This window comes from Notamacropus eugenii, chromosome 2, assembly GCF_028372415.1.
Source record: "Notamacropus eugenii isolate mMacEug1 chromosome 2, mMacEug1.pri_v2, whole genome shotgun sequence".
In the NCBI taxonomy this organism is placed as follows: Eukaryota; Metazoa; Chordata; class Mammalia; order Diprotodontia; family Macropodidae; genus Notamacropus; species Notamacropus eugenii.
Window position 1 is genome coordinate 346767954 of NC_092873.1, and position 23585 is coordinate 346791538.

The following is a 23585-nucleotide window of genomic DNA, read 5'->3' on the forward strand; positions in this document are numbered from 1 at the left end:
GAATCAATTCAAGAGTTTGAAAATAAATTGTGGTCATTGGGGACATAGTTTGAAGGCCCTTGGAGATGTGAAAGGAGGTGGCGCAATTTAGTCTGTGATGTACATCTCAGTTGCTATTGGAATAAATTAAACAAAACTATGTGTATTAGAACCTAATAAAATAATCTCATCTTGTTTTCATGAGGCCCTGGTAAAACTATCTTTGTTTAAATTGTTATGAAGTTTTGTGTCTACTAAACTTGCCTCTACTTTTTCTGCCAAAATCGACTTGTTGGCTATGTAGAGGAGCTGTGTGATGTTTTGTTTTTTTCCTTCAGTTTTTTTCATGAACTCTGTCTACTGGAACTTATAAGTTATTAATCTGGATTGAGTGCTTTGCTTTTGTCCTTTGTGCTTAGAGGTAAACATTAGTTTGGAAAACTCAAAACATCTTTTTTTTATTGTGGTATTGTTGGCTTTGTATACATGTTGCAGAGACCATTCCAGTTCTGTTTCACCCAAATGCTTTTGTTGCTTAAATAACAGTTGGTCAAGATGACCATCTGTACCTGTAGTACTAAAAATATGTGACTCTGGAGCCTCTTTGGTAATTATCTTTATCACCCATTAACCAAAAGATACACAGGACTTGTCTACTCAGATTTTTTTTTTTTTTCAAAAAAGGAGTGTAATAAAATAATCTAATACTAAATTGTAGGGTATTTTACATGAAAGAGTACATTTGACCATAGGGCTGTGGTGTGATAATTACAGAGGGCAAGAGATCTGCCTTTCCATGTAGCGACTGAAAGCTTGGATCTAGATGTAGGACCTTAACAGTTGAACATGATTGCTAGTAGACTTCTTGTTTAAATGGTTTGTGTGAGAACGAAAAACTGCTGTGGGTATGAGTTTCTAGAGGGAAGAACAACTCTTAATTAGAATCATTATTCCCTTTGAAATTTAACTATAGGTAAAAATCTGTAACTATAGTACTGACCTGTTCATTCTCTCTCTCTCCCTCCCTCTCTCTCCCTCTCTCTCCTCTCCTTATCTCTACCCCTCCTCCTTCTCTCTTATCTTCTTTCCCTTTCTTCTTCCTACCCTCTCTTCCTTTCTCCCTCCTTCTCTTTTTCTCTTTCTCAACTTCTCTCCTGCAGGGCTTGATAGTTCTTGGTGAGGCATCTCCTGCAGAGCACGCAGCAGTTGACTCATCCCTTCCCTTTAATACTGAGGTGAAGGCTGAACATGCGACTGACAGACTGGTAAGTATGCAAGAATGGGGGAGGGGGAAAAATTAATGAGATACTGAGTGGACTTCAGTTGTTTAGTTGTGTCTTACTCTATATAACCCCATAGACTTTTTGTGGCAAAGATATCAGAGTTTTGCCATTTTTCAGATAAGGAACATAGGCAAATATCGATTAAGTAACTTGCCCAGGGTCACCTACTGTCTTGAGGCAGAATTTAAACTCAGTCCAAGCCTGGTTCTCTATTCACTCCACCATATTCTTTGTTGACTGAAGGGTAAGAAATATGATCCTTTTAGTGTTTTGTCTCTTTAAGGCACAAGTTCCTGGACCTAGGCAGTTTAAGTAACATAGAGTATGGTCATTACACAGAAAATTTCTGGATATTAGAATAATTCCAAGGGGGCATAGCCAGAGCAAAAAAATAAGAGTATTTCAGTTAAACATGGGAGTTGTTTGATGTTTGTTCCCTCTTATCCTAAAACGAAGTTTACAGAAAACCGAACCTAAAGAATTGAAAGCATTTAGAGTCCATCTAATCTCACCTACAAATGAACAAGAATCATTTTTATAGCATATCCAGGGACTAGTTATTTAGCCTTCTGATCATTGCTTAAGAACTTCTTTTAGAAGGAACTTAACATCTTCTGAAGCAATCCATTTTTTTAAAACTTAGGACATTTTCCTTATATTAAACCTAAAATTACTTTTTTGCATGTATTGATCCATATTATTCTGATTGAAGAACAAAGTCTAATCTCTCATCTATGAGATTGTCCTTCAGAGACAGTTATTATCTGTCTTCCCATGTTGTCTGTTTCCTGATGCTCCCATACTGTTCTTCTCCCCCACTCCCAATTTTCTTCAAGCTCAATATCCATAGTTCTTCAACCAGTCGCTAATCCTGAGGTAAGCATCCTGGTTTCCCCTTCTTTGGACCTGCCCCAGCTTTTCAGTAATGGATCTGTGATAGCAATTCTGGAGTTCTCTCCAGTGATATAGATCGTCTGCTCATTCTGTATGACTTATTATGGCTTGTCCATGCTTTCCAAAAGATCATCCATCTACTGTATCTTTTTCTCACATTCTCTGATATCGTGCAGGTACCAGTGAAGTCCTTTGGCTGTCCACTTGTTAACTCTTAAGTGTCTAGTTTACCTTTTTGTCTAACACTTCCTTGATCACATCCTTTACTTGTATTCTACTTTGGAGTTTCTTATAGGTTATATGTTTCAAATTCTTTATATCCACTGTATGCCTGTCTATTGCAATTTTTCATTGGGCTTTCTAAAATGTTATTCTTAGAACTCTATGTGGTACTTGATGTTGTCTGATGAAGAGTATGGTAGGGTCATTACCTCCCTGATATTGTACACTCTGCTTCTCTTATTGTAGCCTTAAGTTTTTTTGCCTTTTCAGTTGAGCGTGTGATGTCATTATTACAGTGAATTCCCAGTGGAAAAACTCCCTCTATCAACACAGGACTGTATTTTCCCAGAAACTTATAGTCTTAGAGAGTTGCTTAGAGCGCTGAAGGTTAAATGACTTACCCCATAAATGACAGCTAGTATATGTAGGGGGCAAGACTTGAACCCAGGTCATCTGGACTCTGAGTCTGGATCTCTAGCTACTCCTCATACTACCTTTAAGATAATGATATGACAGCCAAAATAAACAGTGCACAGAGTTGCATTAGTAACTTTAAGGTAAACTACTTAGGTTAGCAGTACCTCCCTACTTTATATTTGTGAAATAGATTTTTTGAATCCAAGTATAAAACTTTGTATTTATTTCTATTATATTTCATTTTATTAGATTTTACCTAACATTTAAGCTTGTCAAAATCATTTTGGATTCCAACTCTGCTATTTATTGTGCTAGATTTTGGCATTTTTAAATTTTTATCCAAGTCACTAATGAGTATCACAGCGTCAAGCACAGGTCCTTGGGGACCTCTTTCCAGATTGATATGTAGCCAGTTAATGATTTTTCTTGTAAATAGCCAGCTATATACAATTGGTCAGTCAACTAGTATAATATGTAACTAACATTTTTTCCATCTTGTCCACAAGAATAGCACAAGAGGTTTTTGTTGAGTATATTGCTGTTATGTAAATTATTGTTATAGCATTTCCCTGATTTATTAGCCTAGTAGTCCTGCTGAAAGATGTTGTTCATCACATCGTAGACCTAGAGCTAGAAGGGACCTCCGAGGTCATATAGTCCAAACCCCAAGTCCCATATACATTAAATGATTTGCCCAAGATCATTATAAGCAATCAGCTTAGAGATGGGATTTAACGTCAGAGTCAGCTCTCTCTTTCTCTCTCTGCCAGTTTTGTGCTGTCTCCAGAAAATTAAGATAGCAAGATTCCTTCTCTTTGAAGTTAACTTGGTTATTGATGAGCATTGCTTCCTTTTTTTCACGTGTTCTCTAACTATTCTTTAATGATCCATAATTTCTCCAACAATTTAAGTTCATACTTTTATAGTTTGCAGACTCTATTTTTTTCACCTTTTTGTAAATCAGTCATATTAATTCCTCTGTTACTACTATTTTTTCAAAGATGAGTGACAGTGTCTGAGTAATAACATCTGCCTGTTTTTTCAGCAGTATGGGTCTAAAGACTTGGATGCATGAAGGACTCCTTAATTTTTAGTTCATTTTACCTCCTAGCCATTTTTTTCTACCTTTTCCAGTCTAATGATTATTCTAGTTGGTAGGGAAAACAGAAACAAAAGAGCTGAATATCTCTGCCTTCTCTCTGTTGTAAGTTACTCCATCCACTCTAAGTAGTTGTCCTATCCCTTCCTGCCTTCCTTTCAACATAGCTTTAAAAAACAAAAGGTTTTGGGAGAGGACTGGGGACCGGATAGGGGAAAGGAAAGGACCCCCCCTAGCTTTAGAGTGATTATCAATAGTAACTGTTGCTGTTTCCCACCCAGCCTCATGTCTTTGTTTTTCTTGACCTCGTTAAAGGGGCCATGCCCTGGCTACTTCTTAAACAGGCCTATTCAGTGAATGGGCATTGCCTCACCCTAAATGAGTACCTGCAAAGTCCTTGATCTAAAGGGTCCAAGGTCTCCCAGTGCATCCTGGGCCATCTCCAATCATCCTGAGGAATATCAGGTCACTGGATTCAGCAGATTCTGGAGGAGAAATGAAGCTGGTGACCTGCACAGCCCTCCCTCACTCAAAACAAAGTCAAGTGTAAGTCATGTCATCATTTCTCTGAGGTCATGGTCTTCTTCAGCAATGAAGGACGAACACGGAAAAACAAAACAAGGGAAAACACCCATGCTTTTTATTGTCTTTCGCTAACCAGCCTTAGCTATTGTTCTTACCAGTGTACTTATAAAACTGTATCTCATTTTCATATTATCTGTTGTTTTGTCTTCCATACATATCTTTCAAAACAGTTTTGGTTGAGTTCCCCACATATTCACATTGGTCCTTTACAACTTCTTTTCCTCATCATAATTATTTCTGTGCCTTGAGAACTTAATTCTTTTTTAAAAAAGTGTTTGTTTTCAGTGTTCTACAATCATTTCCTTATATCTAAGATTTTTTTCCCCTACCACCTCACTCCCTCCCTGAGATGGTGTGCAATTTTGTAGGAATTCTACATACTCATTCCCATTAAATACATTTTCACCTTAGTCATGTTGCATGGAATTAAAATCAGTGAGAGAAACCATAAAACAAAACAATACAAAAGAAAATGATCTGCTTCATTCTATGATCCAGTTCCATAGTTCTTTCTCTGTACGTAGAAGACGTTTTGCTTTAAGAGTCCATTGGGAATTTTTTAGGTCCTTGCGTTGCTATGAAGGACTACCAGAAAAATTCCTCACACACTGTGGTTGTTGCTGTCTACAAAGTTCTCCTGATTTGCTCCTTTCACTCAGCATCAGTTCATATAAGTCTTCCAGGCCTCTGTGATGTCTTCCTGTTCATCATTTCTCATAGCACAATAGTATTCCATTACATTCATAGACCACAATTTGTTCAGCCATTCCTCAATTGATGGGCATCTCCTTGATTTCCAGTTTTTGGCCACCACAGTGATGCTATAAATATTTTTGTATGTGTGGGACCTTTTCCCATTTTTATGATCTCTTTGGGATACAGTACTAGAAGTGATATTGCTAGATCAAAGGGTGTACACATTTTTGTAGCCCTTTGGGCATAGTTCCAAATTGCTCTCCAGAATGTTTGGATCAGCTCACAGCTCCACCAGCAATGAATTAGGGTTTCAACTTTGAGAATTTAATTCTTGAGCGTTTCTCATCATTCTTGGGTTGACTTGCCCTATAGAATTTTAGTTCCACTTTTCTCTGAACTCTTTGAAATCTACTATCCAAATCTAGATTATGTAAGGCTTGACCTGTTTTTCTTCTCCTCTGTCATGAATCAAAAGTGGTATAGCCACTTCTCCCTGTGATTCCTGTTATATATACATTAGCAAGCTTCTCTTTGTTGGTAAGAAGCTGGTTCAGATTAGAAGTTCCCCTGTTAGAGTTAAGACAAATCAAGAAATTATTAGTTCTGTTTTAGGCAAAAAAAAGTTATAGAAGACATCTTCATAATTGAAGTCCTTTTTCATTATTTTATCATGCTTCTTTACCATGCTTATGATGATCAGTTTCCTAAATTCATCTGTTTTTCTTCTGTCCAAGTAGTCACATACCAATGACAATATTGCTTCTCCATTGATTTTTCACCTAAAATACTGGTTACCATGTTCCTGTGAGCATGCCACCTCACCTGCTGCATGTGTGCACCCCTCCCCCCAGTATTCTTAACTTATACATCATCCTATTGTACAGTGTTCTTAATGGGTGTTCTTTTTCTCTTCTCCCCCTCTCCCAACATGAAAACATACACATCATTCAATTTACTTTTGAACATAGCATACCCTTCCAGAGATATATTCCTAGAATCACAGGTCTCAGTGATACCTATGTATATCATCCTAATCTCTTTCCTTAGCTCCAGTCTTGTACCACTGTATGCTTATTAGATATTTACTACTGGATGTCCTATAATCGACTCAAATTCATCATGCCAGAAGTAATTCATTATCTTTCTCTGTCCTCTTCTCCATGCATGTGGGTGCCCCTCTGCCCTTCTTTTAAGGGCATCAGCATCTTTCCAGTCACCCCAGGTTTATAATTTTTGAATCATTTTCAACTCTTCACTCTCCCTTATCTTATATATATATATATATATATATATATATTTAAATTCACAAAGTTTTCACCTCACCTGGTGATAGTCATAGTCATAGTCACTCTTAATGAAACTCTCCTCTTCAATCTTCACTCTACTGCCACTGAGTATCTGTCATTTATCTGTCTGGTTGTCTAAACTAAATTCTAAAGCAGTGACCTGGCCATATCACTTCCCTGTTCAGTAAACTCCAGTAACTCTTGATCTCCCCCGCCCCCAATGACATTTAGAGCCCTTTACAGTTTGGTTACAATCTATCCTTTCTGGTTTATTGTACATTATTTCCCTTTACATATTCAGCAATCCAGCCAATAGAATGTAACTTCTTTGGGAGCAAAGGCTGTTGTTTTTGTATCTTTGTCTCTTAGGACAGTTCTGGGCATATGTTCAGTTAAGTGCTTGATAAATGCTTGTTGAAAGATTGTTACCTATATCATATGCTTCTATGGATGGCTGATAGTCTCCTTCCCTGGATTGTGTCTTGTGAATTTCTGGTTGTTTCTATTATTGTTTCCTCTATGTTTATAACTAATTTCTGTACTAGCATACTTGTTGCTTTTATGTTTGATAGTTTTCTCCTTTCCATTTCCATTTGATTTGAAATTCTTTAATTAGATTTGCAAGTTTTAGGCTAATGAGTTTTCCACCAGTTTTTATTGGGGAATACTCCATCCATGGCTGAGAAGCAAATATTTCACTTTTTCTGCCATGTTCCAGAAATCTAAATGTTAAACTCAGAATGCATCTTCTTAACTATCTATTTGATCCTCAAATCTGCCTTTCCTTCTGAATCTTTATCTTTAATTGTCAAAAATAAACCACTACCTCTACCCTATAGAATTTCTTATACTCTGTCAAAACTACTAAAATCAGTTTAAGTTTCTTGCCTAAAACTTTGATTTTAAGCAGTTTTTTAGATTTTTTTGGTAATATTTTTGCCCACAGGAGTCACCAGAAGTGGATAATCATACTATCATTTGAGAAGTCTTTGGCATTCTCTATCACTTCTAGGAGGCATACTCCAAAGAAGGTGGCAAAAACTTTCTTGATTGATTCTATCTTTTGATAATAGTATCAACTTACTTAAGACACACAGTTCTTTATGTTTTGGTCCCATTCATCACTCGCACCCTCAAATCCCACCACTCCAATACAGACATAACCTTTTGTCTTTCGGATTCTGTATTGTAGTGCTTTAAGCCTTGATCTTTGTTATGTAACAGTTTGCTTAGGTCTTCTTTAAAAAAAGAAAATCAACCCTTTTCGTAGAATATGCAGTCAAATACAATATCTTGCTTTTCTTCCAAAGTCAAACGGAAGGAACAAATAGGATTATTAAAAGGAAGAAGTTCCAAATAGTCATAATGTTGAGGAAATAAGATACTTGGAAGATTTTGGAATTTGCCTCTTCACTCCACCCCCACCCCCATTAATTTCCTCCTGCTTGCTTGAACTTAGAAGCCATTTGCTAAAAAGATATGCTTTGGGAGTGTAAGAGATGCCCAAACCTATGTGCTCAAGGGAACCCTATCGATTTTGTATTTACCTGTTACTTGTCAGTGAAGTGACCACCTCTTCTGCTTTGCTTAGGCAGTTTTAAGTGTCTTTTTTTTGTGAGTCAGTTACATTGAAAGCTACTGGGATTTATTTAACCTCTGGCCACGTTCTAGTAAGTTTTATCTCATTCATAATGAGATATTGAAAATAACTTGATTTTTAGTTAGAATGTTTTTAAAGTAGTTAGTAAATCTTTCTACTTATGCTTCTAAATTTTGTGAATATCTTATTTTGATGACTGAGCATACTTTCAGTTTACTTAGATGGTTCCTATGGTTGAAGGGATTAAGGGAGAGAATACAGTAGTGTGCTTAATTGCTTTCAGGATCCTCTCTTGAAATCTCATTTGATTCCATGAGGATGCTATAGTAGTAAGTGTGATCTAGAAATAGCTGAAGAGACTTTGGTGTATGGTGATGTGTATGAATAATGTAGTTAAAAAGGTTTTTAAAACTTGGTCTTGTTGGGGAGGTGTTTGCAGAGAATAGGACAGCTTTTATCTCCCTTAGAGAATATTGCATAGCTTTGACTCAAATCAGTGTTTCATTCATAGAATTCCATGAAGATTTTTCTATACATTCTTTTCTGTGCCTCTTTCATATCATTGCAGAGATAATGGAAGAGGAAATAAAATGATAACAAAGGACCAAAAATTTAAGTCTGATGTGTTGGCAGTCAGGTTTACTTTTTGTTGGTGACTGAGAGAACCTTAATTCCATGAACATTCATAAGGATTCCTTTCCTTTTTGATGAGAAGACATACTAATTTCCCTGAAGCCTTGAAATCTTGAAATTGTGAGCTGATAGTTAAATTTCTGAAAGAAATAGGTGAGGTAGTACTAAATACTGGATAGTTTTGTTTTCTCCTGGTAATCCAGTAAGTTTCAGGAAGGTCAAGACTGGGAGTTATCATAGGTCCTGTTATGCTGGATGTTGATTGTTTGATGTTCACTATTAACAAATACTAATTAGGCCTGTTAAAATAATCAGCTAGCATATTAAACTTTCAATAAAGTATGATAATGAGACTTCTATTAAGTTTCCAGGTGCGTATTCTTTGGAGACAACTGGGTGGTGCAGTAGTTAAGAGTGCTAGACCTGGAATCAGAAAGACCTGAGTTCAGATTTTCCTAGCCGTGTAACCTTGACTAAGTCACTTACCCTCTGACTCAGTTCCCTCACCTGTGAAATAGGGATGATAATACCATCTACCTCCCACAGTTTTTGTGAGAATAAAAGGAGTATCTAAACAAATGAAATAATAAGTTTATTGATTTAAATGACATGATCCTAAATAAAGGGAATAAAAGAAAAACCTATGGATAAGTTATCCTGTTTTCTTACCTCCAGCAAGGTATGTTTATGTGTAGGAAAGCTAGGTGGCACAGTGGATGGAGTGGCAGGCTTGGAGTCAGGAAGACTTATAGTTCAAATTTGGCTTCATACACTTAGTAGCTGTGTGATCCTGGGCAAATCATTACACTCTGTTTGCCTCAGTTTCCTCATCTATGAAATGAGCTGGAGAATGAAGTAGCAAACTATGACCTCATTTGCAAGTTTTCTTGGCAAAGAAAGGCACGACAAAGAACAACAAATGGCTCACATGCATGTGTATCCATTCATTCTGTTTTCTGTTTGAACAAGACTAGATAGCACTGCCAAGTACTTGGCCTTTTAAGGTTAAGTTTAACTATACAAACCTATATTGATCATTGCTGAGAGATCAAGAAAGTTGATTCTTTTGGAAGTGGAAGGACATGGTTTATGAGATAGAATTAGAGAAGTATCCATAATCTGCTTGTTAATGATCCCCTAGCTTTGTCCTTCTTCAGACAAGATGAATTGAGCCTATGTTGGGAGTGCATTTTTATGAACAGTGATACCTTTCATAATGAAATTTTTTGTTAACAATTGTTAAAATTCTGGGATTGGGATGAGGGGGGAAGAAAGTGGAGAGGTTTAAATTCCCAAGTCCCTTTTCCAGATTTATTGGAAATTTTAATGTTCACATCATCCATTATTTGAAAACCTAAGTGATCTAAAACTAAAATAATTTTTAAGTCTCTAATATGTGAATTTAATATTTCTTATGCCTTCATTCATTGGTTTCACTACCCTTTGCCTTGTTAGGTAGCCTTCACTATTATAACTGAGCAGAACAGAAAATATTCATCCCTCTAGATCATTTCTTTTTTGTAACTTAAAAAAAAAAAATTCCAATCTCAGTTCTCTCTGCTGGACAAGCTGCTTTTGTGTATGGGTTTGCTGTCAGGGGACTTTGTTTTGAAATAAACACTGGCTGTGTTCTAGTTTATCTATGTGATACTGGGCAAGACTCTTCACCTGTAAAATACGGACAATAAGAGTGAATATTTATTTAATATTTTAATGTTTGCAAAGCACTTGACAAAATTTGCATAACCTTATTTGGACCTCAGCAGCACTTTATAAGAAGAATCATATTATGGTTGAAGAACATGAGGCAGTGAGTGGGATATTTAACTCGCAGTGCCCAGCTAATAAGGTCCAGATGTGGACTTTGAATCCATGTTTCTTAGTGCTGTGGAATGCAGGAGGAATTTCTTAGTGACTGAATAGGTTGTGAGTTTTTTTTCCTCCTGCAGTGGCCAAGTATGCTAGCAGGCAAAAATCTCTGTTCTAGAAGACACAAGTAAAGTTTTTCCGCTTTCCAGATTATCAGAGAAAATGAAGTGTTCTTGAAAATATCAAAGAATGATTTTACAAAGGATAGGAAAGAAAAATCTGAAGAGGCAGAATTTCCTGACATTTGTCAGAATATTGGAGGGCAGAAAAAAGTGACATAGGAATCAAGGGGACCTTTGAGTCCACAGAACTTGGTCATAGGCACTAGGTTTTCATTTTTCTTATGTGGAGGAGGGCTGCTCTTTAAGGAGTGAAGTCAAACCAAAATTGGCATCAGAAGAGAGATAATCTAGCAGTAGTGACAGGAGGAGGGGTAATGGTGGTGGGTGAATGGAGGAGCAATGGGTAGAAATAGTAGATAGGGCAAATTTAGTCTTGGTATAAAGAGAACTGTATATATAGCATTGTCCAGAAGTAGAATTTGATGCTTTTACAGGTGTAGAGAGTTCACTAGAGATCTGTAGAAGATGGGATGACTATTTGGTAGGGTTGTTTTAGAAAGTATTCTTGATAGATGACCTTCTGTGAGGTCCCTTCTCTCATTATGTTATTATTTTCAACAAAATGGTATTTAGAAACTGAGGGTTAGCTTGTTTAAATGTGCTCACTCAAATGACCTGTCTATAGGTTGAGACATGGAGGTTCCTTTGAAGATTTTCCATGATCTCCTATTTGTTGCCTGAGGTGATGGTTGGGGAAGGGGGAGGGGGGTATCATAGATTCTGTGGGGTCCCTCTTCTTGTGGTTTTAACCTCAAGAATCTGAAATGAAGTTCTCAGTTGAAGACGAACTACATCTTACTGAATATTAGGTAGTGTTGGAACTTGGCTTATTTGAATAACATAATGGGTTTTCACGTTTTTGTGTTGAACTAAATATATAAGGGCATGATACATTCTGTACATAAAGTAGAGAATGATAACAGAGTAGCTGGAGTGTCTCTAGGGTTTCTGATTAGCTGCTGGCTTTATCTCTCCATTACCTGCTTCTTGACTAGAAGGTTGTTTGCTTCATGTCTTCCCTCCCTCACTCAGAAAGTTAATGCCTTAAGTTTGTATAATACTTAATGTCCATTATCTCATTTGATGCAGTAATTGTATTTGTTGTATGCCAGGTTCCTACCACTGTGGGACACATGTGATGGTCTACATTTTCTATTCCATTTGATCTAAAAGCATTAGTTTGTTGCTGAAATGTGAGTAAAGGGGGTATTTCTCAACTTTTTACCACTCCAGTAGATCTCTGTATTCATTTTAGGAATGTCTTCACTTGGAGGGAAAATGCATACCCAATACTGAAAAATTTGACAAATTTAACTCACTTAGGTACTTGCAATGTAGAGATACTACAAAAACTGTAACTAGACCTTATAATCCCTTCAATCCCTATTTGTCCTTCTTTCATTCCTCAGCCAAACTGTCCAGAAAATCTCTTTCCACTTACTGCTTGCGCTTTCTTCTCACTGACCTCTCAACACTTTGCAGTCTGGCTTCTACTCTTGCCACTTCAACTGAAGTTGTTCTTTGAGAAGTTACCAGTGATTTCTTGTTTTCCAGATCTAATGGCCTTTTGTCAGTCCTAATTCTTTTTGACCTCCCTGCTTCATTTAACACTGTTGTCTGCTCTCTCCTCCAGGTTATGCTTTCTTCCATGGGTTTTCAGGTCTCTAATTTTCTTTCTCTTCCTACCTGTTTTGACTGCTTCTTCTTTAGGTTACTTTGTTGGTTCAACTGTAGTTTCATGACCCCTAACTGTGGGTTATCTCAAGGCTCACTCTTGGGCTCTCTTTTCTCTTCACACTATCTCTCGGTGACCTCATCACCCCTCTAAGTTTAGTTATCATTTCTGTACAGATGACTCCCAAATCCATACATCTCACCTCATTCTCTTCCCTGAACTTCAGTTCTCTATTGTCATGTCTAGTCCTCTCTTTTCACACAAACAGCATCTTAAATAAGGCCTCTATTAGCTCTCCTGGACTGTGGAAATGACCTTCTGGTTTCTTCTTCTTTTTTTCTTCTTTCTCCAGTCTCTCCTCTTGCAAGTTCACTCACTATACAGCCGACAATTTTTCTTAAAACAGAACTGATGATGTTACTCTCTTACTCAGTAAACTCTTATTTGCTCTCTGTTTACCCTAGGATAAATGTAAACCCTTCTCTTTGGCTTTTCTAACCCTTCAAAACTTGACCCCAATTTTTTAAAAAAACATCTATTCTACTTTGTTTCCCTTTACACATTTTGAGATCCAGTTAAACTGACTTTCTCTTTGTTTTTCACACAGGATGTTTTATGTCCTGGCTCCATGCCTTTGCATTATCTTCATGTACCCCATGTCTGAAATCCACCTCTTCTTTCCATCTCATGGACTTTCCCTCTTTAAGGCATAGCTCAGAAACTACTGCTTGATGAAGCCTTTCCTGATCCCACTTTCCCTCTCTAACTTCCTTGTAAAAATTTTGTATTTATTCTGCCTGCATGCATACTAACACATATAAATTTGTTTCCCCTGAAAAGATTGAAGCTTCTTGAGAGTTGAGATTATTTTATTCTTTATTTGTATCCCCAGTACCAAGTGTAGTCTCTTCCTCAAAGGAGATAGTTAATAAATGCTTGATGATTTATTAGCTTTAAGAAACTTTTTGAAGTGTTGAGAGATATAGAGATAATTATAATACATTGTAATGGGATTAGTGTATGGAATGCTTTTTAGAGTTTTGGGGTGGAGGGTTAAATTTATGTTTAAATGTCATCACTTTAAACCCATTGAGTTGTCATATCATGCCAATTCTATTTCTACAAGATCTTAAATATCTTGTATGCTCTTTTTCATACAATCAGTAACTTAGTTCCTGACCTCATCACCTCTTTTCTGGATTTTCCTGGACTTTCCAATGTGTGTTCCCATGTGAAACTCAGTGGGGTGGAAGTGATGACATAGATTAACATATACTTTATAAGTATGCAAAGATCAGGTAGACTGACTTTTGATGTAAGAACCAAATTTCCTCATAGAGGATATGTAGGAGAGTAAGATACAGGAAGATATTTGTCTTTAAATATAAAAACAAAATGAAAATAAAAACCTATATGTTGAGATTAGGCATGCCACTATTGCAACTTTTCAGAACTCACTGTTCAATTCAACAGGTTTATGTCTTCTATGTACCATGTTCAGGACACTGTATTAGATTAAAAAAAAATAATCCTTGTCCTCAAGGAGCTTACATGCTACTGGAATAGGATTCTTAATTTGAGTCCTTTGAATTTTAATAAATACATATATGTGTGTGTGTGTATGTGTATATATATATATATAAATTTTTTTTTCCTACCATTACAGAACCTGTAACTGTTTGAGGTGGAATTTTAGCGTGAATTTTATTAACTTCAAGTCCAGTGCCCTCTCTGCTACTTTACAGTAGCTTCTCAACAAGAGAGAACCTCAAAATAAGACGTCTATTTATATATTTCAACTAATAAGATTGACATTTTCTAAGTGTTTACTATAGCCATAAACATAGAATTGTTTTTTTAAAAGAGCTTACCATATATATGGGGTAGAAGATGAGGATCTCTCATTCACCCATCTGCCTGCCTTCTCACCCCTCCACGCAACCATAAAAAAAAATAGAAAATGATTAAGTGCAGATGTTGAGCAGAATGGTCTGTGAGATTCAAGGATGAAAAGATGATTATCTAGGAGTAGCAGAAAGATTAAGTTGCTCTACATACTCCAATTGATAAATGGTCAAAGGATTTAAATAGAAAAAGGAATCAAAGCTATTAGTAGTCATATGAAAAAAATGCTCTAAATCACTATTGATTAGAGAAATATAAATTAAAACAACTCTGAGGTACCACCTCATACCTATCAGATAAGCAAACATGATAGAAAAGGAAGTTAACAAGTAGGGACACTAATGCACAGTTGGTGGGGTTGTGAGCTGGTCTAACCATTCTGGAGAGCTAAAATTTAGAACTATGCCTAAACTAAGCCTATAAAATCGCATACCCTTTGACCCAGCAATGCTACTGCTTGGTCTATATTGCAAAGAGAGCAAGGAAAAGGAGAAAGGAGTTATGTATAAAAATATAGTAGCTCTTTTTATGGTGAAAGAATTGGAAATTGAGAGGATGCCCATCCAGTGGGGAATAGCTGAACAAGTTAGGATATATAATTGTGATTGGAATGCTATTGTGCTATAAGAATGACAAAATGGTTAGTTTTAGAAAAACCTGAGAAGGATTATATGAATTAATACAAAATGACAGCATTGTAACAAAAAGGCTTAGCTGCTCTGTTCAATATGGTAATCCATAATTCAAAGGACTCGTGATAAAAAATGCTGTCTGCCTCTCTTTTAGAGAACTGGTGGTCTCAATGCAGATGAAGCATAATTTTACCACTTTTATTTTCCTTGCTTTTTTTTTTTTTTTATCAGCATGGCTAATATGGAAATGTTTTTCAAAACTTCATATGTATAGATACTGTCATATTGCTTGTCTTCTCAGTGGATAGGAGGGGGGACTGGAAGGAAGGATAAAATTTGGAAATCAAAATTTTTAAAAAGAATATTAAGAACCAATTCAGGGCTAAAAGAGTGACTTTATATGTGGGGGCACCTGACCTAAACCTTGGAAGGAGAGGAAGACTGTCAGTTATTAGAGATTGAGGGAGACCACGGTAAGTTTTTAAAGGCATGATCTCTGATTTGTGCAGAAGAGATGAAGGAAAGGGTGGAATGAAACTGGAAACATTTAATAGTCTCCTGGAACTTGAATGAGAAAAGACATGGTAAGATGGATGAATGTTTAGGGTCTTGACCCAGTGGATGATAGGAAACCATTGGAAGATTTTTAGTAATGTGATCAGATCTGTGTGATAGGTAGCAGCTATGTAAAAGATATATTGTGAAGGAAGGTAATTGAAAGCAAAGAGACCAAGTAGGAAGGTATTGTAGTAGGTAAGGCAGTTGCATTGAATTGACAGAAGTTGGCTCTGCTGGGATTTGAAGGTTAAGGATGATAAAGAGGGAAGGATGATTCTGAGATTTTTGAGCCTTGGTCACTGGTAACATGGTTCTTCTCTCAATCAAAGTGTGAAGATTTGCAGAAGAGACAGGTTTTGGAAGAATTGAATAGTTTATTTTGGAATGTAGTGAATTTGAGGTGATGATGGGGTACCCAGGTAGGAATGTTTAGAAGGTAATTACTTGGAGATGATATTTGGAAGTCAGCTGCATAGAGCAGATTTAATGTGATTCAAATCTTTCCCATGTTCTATCAAATGCTAAAGACTAAATATAGTAAAAATTACCTCAAAATTGATTTTTTCCTCTTAAAATGCATCAGTGGACCAGTAAATAATTGCATAGTGTTAGTGAAGATGACAGATCTGTCTTTCTCTATTCTTATTATATTGTAATAGGTGGGGTGCTGGCTGAATTTAAAAAATTCTTCTTTTGAGGCTCAAAATTAGTCTATCATTCCAACAGGAAATTGAAGTTTTATGCTGTATGGTTGTTTGATGACTTTTCTGAGTCATGACTATATAGGCAGTGGCCTTTTAGGTTTTCAAATATTTGGGGGTGAAAGTAGAAGATGATGCAACATTTATGTATTCTTGAAACTCTTAAACACTTATTGTCTATGACCTGAACATGTTAGAATTTCTAACTGCCTCAATTGTGATGATTTACCTAACACAGAGGAAGATTATTAAGTGAATAGTGATAATTTTTTTCCTCTCTCTCTGCAGATTGATTCCATATCTCAGCCACTGGAAAATGTTGGTACCACCAATACTTCAGAGGCTCTTTCCATCAAACCATGTGGAATAGTGAGACCAATCAATGGAGTTATTAATCCGTAAGTTTAAATATCTAAATACACCAAAAAGGAGTTGTCAAATTAGCTCATCCATAAATTAACATTTAATAATGTTGGATCACATCATACTATAACATTTTCAGAATAGCCATAGGTGGGATTACAGAGGCTGAAGGTTCTGTTGTGTATTTTGCATGCTGCCCACCTTCAGACACTGTGGTTCCCTTTACTGGTGTCTTCTGTTTTTTTTTTTTTTTTTCTTTACTCAGTAATTCCCTAACTGGAATATGGGGAGAGGAGTGGGAGGAATCAAAGCCCATGCAAGTTAATATTCTATCTTAATTAAACTTTTATCCTGATTAGTTATGGATGTAATGACTAAATAGCGGTTTTCTGTATTGAAGACATGGTTTGTTTTGGGGTTAGTATAAAATGAGTAGACTGTTCTTTATTTACTAAAAAAAGAATATTTTGAGATGTTAACACTTCTCCCCTTGTGTAGACTCCAGTCTAGTTTGGCAGACCATACACCTGGAGATGGTTCTGATGCTGAAGAATTACTACATAAAAAGCAACGGTTGAATCTGGTTTCTGCTTCTGCTGATGGTCCATGTGGAGCAGCCCGGACCCGCCCTGTACTAAGCTGTAAAAAACGGAGACTTGTTCGACCCAACAGCATTGTACCCCTCTCCAAGAAGGTCAGTACTGGTATGTCTTGATGTCCTGCCCTGGGTGGAGAGTGTGCTCAGTCAGGTAGGAGTGTTAGAGCTGCTGTTCTAACCTCAGACATCTTGAACTTTTCTGTAAGAATTAGAAGGAATAGACATATTCCTTAACATAATAAATGGGAAATGAATGTGCCACCTGAGGTATTCTTTTTGTCACTTTAGACAGCATGTCTTCCTGGTTTAGATGTGTGTCTTGAGATTTAGAAATGAATTCTATTACTAGAAAGACAGATTGTTGAACACTAACAAAGATGATAAAATTCTGAACTACGGGAACTTGTAGATTTGTAAATTTAAAAAATTATTAAATCACAATTTTATAGTAGAGCTTGTAAAAACAATATTGAAGGAAGTTTAAACTGTGAAGTTGATTAAACACATTTCAAACAACATAATTATTGTTTGATTGTTTTGGTGGTTTTGTTCTTAGGAAAATATCTTCAATTTTATGATAGTTTTAACAAAATTTTTTCATAACCTCTTAAAAGAGAAAGAAGTGTAGAAGAGTTTTGCTTTTTCTTAGTTGATCTTCAATCAGGAATAAAAGAAACTTAAGAAAATTCAGCAGTTTTCTCACCTCTAAATTTTGACCACCAAAATCTAAACTATTTTCTAAGAGAAAAGTTGAGAAGGTAAGGTAAAGCAAAACAATAAGTAGTATTAAAACAATTAATACATTAATGTCAAGTGTGGGGAAATTAATCAGTCATTCTCATCTTTAATGTTTTCTTCAGTTGTATGTTTGAAACATAAGCAGGACACAGAGGACAGTTATTTGGGCATGGGCAAATGAAGTGTCTTCTATTTACTACATAAGATGTGACATTCTGCTCTTTGTGATAAAGGATGTGTTGGATGCTAAAATGCTACTACAGATTCATGTTCCCTTCTTTCCTCTGACACTGCCAGCATTCTAGTGCAGGCCCTCATCCCACACCTTGATTATTACAGTAGCCTGCTGGTGGATCTGCCTACTTCAAGTCTTGCCCCATTCAGTCACCAGAGTGATTGTCCTGAAGTAAGATCCAAACATGACACTTTTTACTGAGTACAATCTTATAATTTCTTATTACCCTTCAGGAGCAAATATAAAAACCTTTTGTTTGGCTTTTATAAAACCTTTCCCAACTTGGCCCCTTCTACATTCCCAGTGTCTCTTCTTTTCCTTTAAACTTTACTTTCCTTAACTCATTTACTCTATAATCCAGAAGCAGTGGCATCTTTGTGACACTCTGAAACTCTGGTTGGCTCTTCATGCCTGGAGTGCTTTCCTCTTTACATCCACCTCTTGACTTCCTTCAAGACTCAGCTCAAATTCTACTTTCTGCAAGAGGTCTCTCCCAGTCCCCTGCATTACTAATGCCTTCCCTCTGAGATTATATATACACTCTTCTCCTCCCTCTCCCTCCACTCTCACCCCCATTTGTATATTGTTTCCCCCTATTAGAATGAGAGCTCCTTTAGGACAGTAAGTCTTTTTTTTTTTTTTTTTTTTTGCCCTTTTTTTTCTCCCCAGCACTTAACAGTGCCTGGCATATAGTATGAGCTTAATAAATTCTTGACTCATTGATTAACAGTATTTAAAGAAATCAAAGGGAGTCAGCTTTTGATTGACTGTTTGAATTACAGATTGTCTACTCCCTGCCACCCAGAACGTTTCCATTCCTTCATATTACACTTTGTTTGTGCTCATTAAAGGCAAATTAATTGCATAAATTAATGTTAATTTACTAAGTCATATATATGTAGAAAGGTGTCATTTAAAATATTTATTTCACTGTCAAATATAAAACATATTATTTACTATTCATGTTCATTACAACAATCTCGTAAGATCTCCTTAGTCTTAGTTTTTAAATTTTAATATCAAATCCTGGTTGCCATTTAGAATTTGGGTCATAAAAGAAACTTGAGTGGTTATTGTATTATAAAACACTGTGCTGAGGGCTAAGGCTGTAAGAAGATATGTTCTCCACCCTCAATGAGTTTATAATCTAGTTATGGAGAAAAGACATGAAATATACCAAAAACTAAATAACCATTCAGCATAATGGTACAGAATAATTAAATTCCAGTGAATTCCAGTGAATACAAACAGTAGATTATTTTGCAAGTTTAGAAGAGTGAGAGAAATTCAGATTATCATCTAGGAAAAATTTGAAGTAGAGATTACGTTTTAACTAAACCTTGAGCGATAGGTTTAAGATAAGCAGAGAGGAAAGGATGAGGAGGGAGGGGCGCCATTTATAGGCAGGTCAGCTTGAAGCAAAATTTGCATGGAGGCCAAAGAAGACCCAGTAAATTTCTAGGTCACTGAGGTAGCTGGTTTTAACTAGAACTGACTTAGGTATTTGCTTTTAAGTTACTTTAGAAATTCTTTGAATTGACTCCAGCGTCTTGCCAGAGAGCCTTACATATGTACATATAATAAGGTTTCTTACATATATCACTTCGGAAGTTTGTCCATTTAACAATAGGAATTACTGAAACCTGTTCAGTGGTGGGTGGATACATTTACATTTTATATATATGTAAGAAACCACTAGTAGGTGCTAAAAGTCATCCAAAGATGAATAAAGCATCATCTAGTCTAAAGAGTTTGAACTGTCCCATGGGCCCTTTGGAACTTTTTAATGTTTGTGAACAAGGAAAATAACATGAAAGTAGTATTTTATTCAGTGTTAAAGTCAAATAGAAATAGATTCCTGTGGGTCTCATATTGACTTAGAAAAACTACAAACTAACATGTATGTTTTATTGTATTTTTATTTATTTTGTCAAACATTTCCTAATTACATCTTAGAAGTTTGACTCTTCTGAGCTATAAGATAGATTAGAGCAGGGAGAGATAGGGGATGATTTTAGTGCCTTGGGTGTCAGTTCCCACAAAGGGCAATATAAAGGAAGGCACCCAATAATAGACATGCAAAGCACGAAGTACAGAGATGTCTGTGACTTAGTACATGCGAGAGAGCAGAGGGAGCCTGAAAGTTTGGGGGGGAAATGATATCATTCATGGAAATAAGGACATTAGTAGAGGAGAAGTAGTTTTGAAAAGGGGAAAGATGTATTATCTTTGAATACCTGCTATGTAGAGATTGTTCTTCATGTATTAGTGTTTGAATTTTGTGTGTGATTAAAAAAAGTTGTCTTTTCATATTGATGATGGATCACAATGCCTTTTAGGCCTTTTATTGTGGCAGATGTTAGACTGCACCATTATTTTTGGTTCAAGTTGGACTTGTTTAGCTTAAGTTACATATAAGTGTGATGTTCTGCAGTAAGGTACATGGGTATTTGTTAGGCTTTCTGGGAAGATGATTTTCTTTGTCCCATTAGCTACCAAAATCCTAAGGTTATTAGTAAACCTGATGTTTGGTGTTTATAGTTTAGAATCTAGTTGGGTAACTGGTTTCAGTAATTCTTGTTGTTAAAAGGACAAACTTCTACAGTGATTTATCTTGTAGTTTTGAATCTTAGAGAGTTAATTTTATTTTGTTAAATTGTGGTAGTAAAAGGACAATTAAGTGTGATACCATAGAAGCACTAGAATTATTATTGATGATTGATGAAATCTAATTAGTTGAAGACCTGGGAGAGACATGCTTTCATATTATCACAGAACCCATATTCTACACAAGAAACTAGTACCTGCCCTTGAGGATAAGGTGAGTGACCCTGGAAAAACCAGCTAGCAAATGGGTTCGCCATTATTCACACAATTTGTTCATGAAAATCTCGGTGACATACACTGTCCCAACTTTGTGTCTGACAGAGTGCTGACTTTCTCTAAGCCTAACCATAGCAAAGAAACAGCTTACTTCAAATACAGACCAGGCCTATCTAAAGTGTTTTTCCTACCCCAAACCAAGCCATAATATCTGGCCTTCTTGATTCAGCATTTTACTTTCAACCCTACCTCCCCCTTGGAACTCTCCAGAGTACTTCCTCCAGTTGTCTTAATAATATTCTTTCCCCCACCTTGCCTGAAACTGAAGCTTGGTGCCAAATCTTATTCTCTTCCATCATCAGTACTTCTGCCCCTGCTTCCCTTTCTGGTCTTCCTTTTTGCTATTGAACCCTAGCCTTAGACCTAAGGTTTTTTTTATCAAGGATATTATGAAGTCAAGAATTTAGAAGTGATGATGGGTAATTAGAATTCTGCTTTCAGAGAATTTTTGGTTGAAATCACTGGTTGTAATCATTGGGCTCTTCACAGAGGCATTCCTGGTCTTTTGAATGTTAATATCCAAGAGAAATTGTGTAGCTCCCCAAAAAATGCAGTCTGTAATGTTCCTGTGTAAAGTGCAGCTATTCATCAGTGTAGAGACAAAAGTATAAAGATTTTGCTTAGCTAAGTCAATACTAACCCTTTAATTTGATTGTCAAAGTGCTAGGTATGGCTTCAAGGACTATTATCAAAGCCATTCAGTTATTGATAATTAGACACATTGGAGATGGAATTTTAAATGTAAAAACTTGGGATAAACCTCTAAAATTTCAGTCAAAAACTTTTAATACAAATTTAATTAATCTGTCTTTTTTGGACTGTTAATTTTCTCTTTTACAGACCAGGATGAACGTATTTTAGGATCAGAACTCTTCTATTGGTGGCCAGTATGGGTACCCTTTTCACTGTGCATTTTAAGAATTTTTTATAGTCCTATCACAGTAGAGACATAAGTAGATGGTGACAAACCTTTGTAGGTTGCAATCAAGTGCTTTTAAACTTGTTATGTTAATATTCTAACTCTCTGTCACTCCCCACCCTCCTAAAAATGTATCCCTACTTTCTAGTTTGTTTCCAACAACTCCTTCCTTCTTGTCTTTTAGACTTGAGACCCTCCCTTCTACCTCTAAATGGTCTTATCTATAACTCTGTCCTTTGTTGCTTCCAGCTCAAATCAATCAACAAGTTCTTTGCATCTTCTACTTAACCTCTCAGTGTTAGGAGAATCAAATGAGATGAAATGCATTTAAGTGCTAATTTTTTTTCCATTCCCATTGTTCCCGTGCTAGTCAAACAGTTTCTCATCGTAACTGTAAAAGTTTCTCTGTGTCCATTATCTTTACCCTATAGAATCATTGCATTTAGCTTTGGAGGAAGTTGTAGGGATCATCTAGAACTTCATTTTTGACATAGGAAAATGAGGCTGAGGGAGAAAAGGGACTGTCCTGCCGTGGTAAGATGTGATAGAGGCAGAATTTAAACCCAGGTCTTCTGATTTAACAATAATACAGCCCCTGATGCTGTCAGCTACTGGTGAGTCAAAAGTATACACAAGGACACTGATAAAACAATCAGTGAAGTTTTGTTCATAGCAATTAGGCACATTCTGAATTTATGCCGTGTTGCTGTAAGAGGATTTATCTTGGATCTTCTTGGATTAGAGAGGAAAAAGAAACTCCCCTCTAAATTTGGAATTTGATCAAGAATACAAAATGATGAAGAAATTGCATGACAAACTGCTACTATTATCATTTCTCTCTAAAATGGTTCTAACCTATAATAAGTACACAGAGCACTAGATTCCTAGTAATCTGAAGGCCTTTTCAGATATCATATGTAATTCTGAATCTTCCACAACTTGTAAATGTATGGCTAGCATTCCACATGCAGCTGGCATGGTGAACCCCACAGGCAAATGTTTATGACCCAATTGTCTGTTTTGGACACTCTTGTAAATCACATTAGCCCTTGTCAAATATTGGAGAAATTGTAGTACTGTATTTGTTTTTTTTTTTTTTTTAAAAAGGGAGGTTAGGATAAAACTTGGAAAAAACATTTCTCAGAAGCCAGCAGAGATGTCCTTTATCAGTATATAAAACTACTGGGCTGTGGTCGTTATTACCTTACAGTGAGTTTTCAGGAAAGATGAAATGCTGATCAACACATGAATCTAGTAAATATTAAGACATCTTCCTTTTGTACAGGAAGTGGGGGGGTAATGAAGAAAGAGAATGAATTCCAAATTGAATATAAGCACGACTCTGTAAAGATTAATATAAATATTAAAAATTCTGTGCGTTAGGGGACAAGTACCTTCAGTAGTATTGCAGATGTGCACCGTAGTTAATGTGTCAGGTTCCACCTCTTTATATGTAGGACATAGAATGTTTAAACTTGAAAGAAACTCAGTATCTACTCAACTTACTGTATTTTAAAGATGGGGAAACTGAGGATCACCAAGGTTAAGTTCTGTGCTGAAGATTGTAGAATTATGAAGTATCACTGTTGAACCCAGAACAGAGCTTTCATGATTTCATTAGAGTACTCCTTCTACCATAGCGTGGTACATCCTAAATTTTGTTGTCAAGATGTTTTTGGAAATCTGTAGTACC

At 36.2% G+C, this 23585-nt stretch overlaps 1 protein-coding gene across 10 annotated transcripts in view; it reads left to right on the forward strand.

Annotated features, from left to right (window-relative positions):
* Positions 1-23585, forward strand: part of KANSL1 (KAT8 regulatory NSL complex subunit 1) — a 229203-nt gene that overhangs the window by 187448 nt on the left and 18170 nt on the right. For 8 of the 10 annotated variants that reach the window (XM_072645924.1, XM_072645922.1, XM_072645923.1 and 5 more), the window contains 3 exons: positions 1140-1244; positions 16445-16554; positions 17018-17213. In XM_072645924.1, the coding sequence (XP_072502025.1) occupies positions 1140-1244; positions 16445-16554; positions 17018-17213 (411 nt within the window). The remainder of the gene's footprint in view (positions 1-1139; positions 1245-16444; positions 16555-17017; positions 17214-23585) is intronic. The other 2 variants (XM_072645929.1, XM_072645927.1) reach the window with 1 other exon arrangement.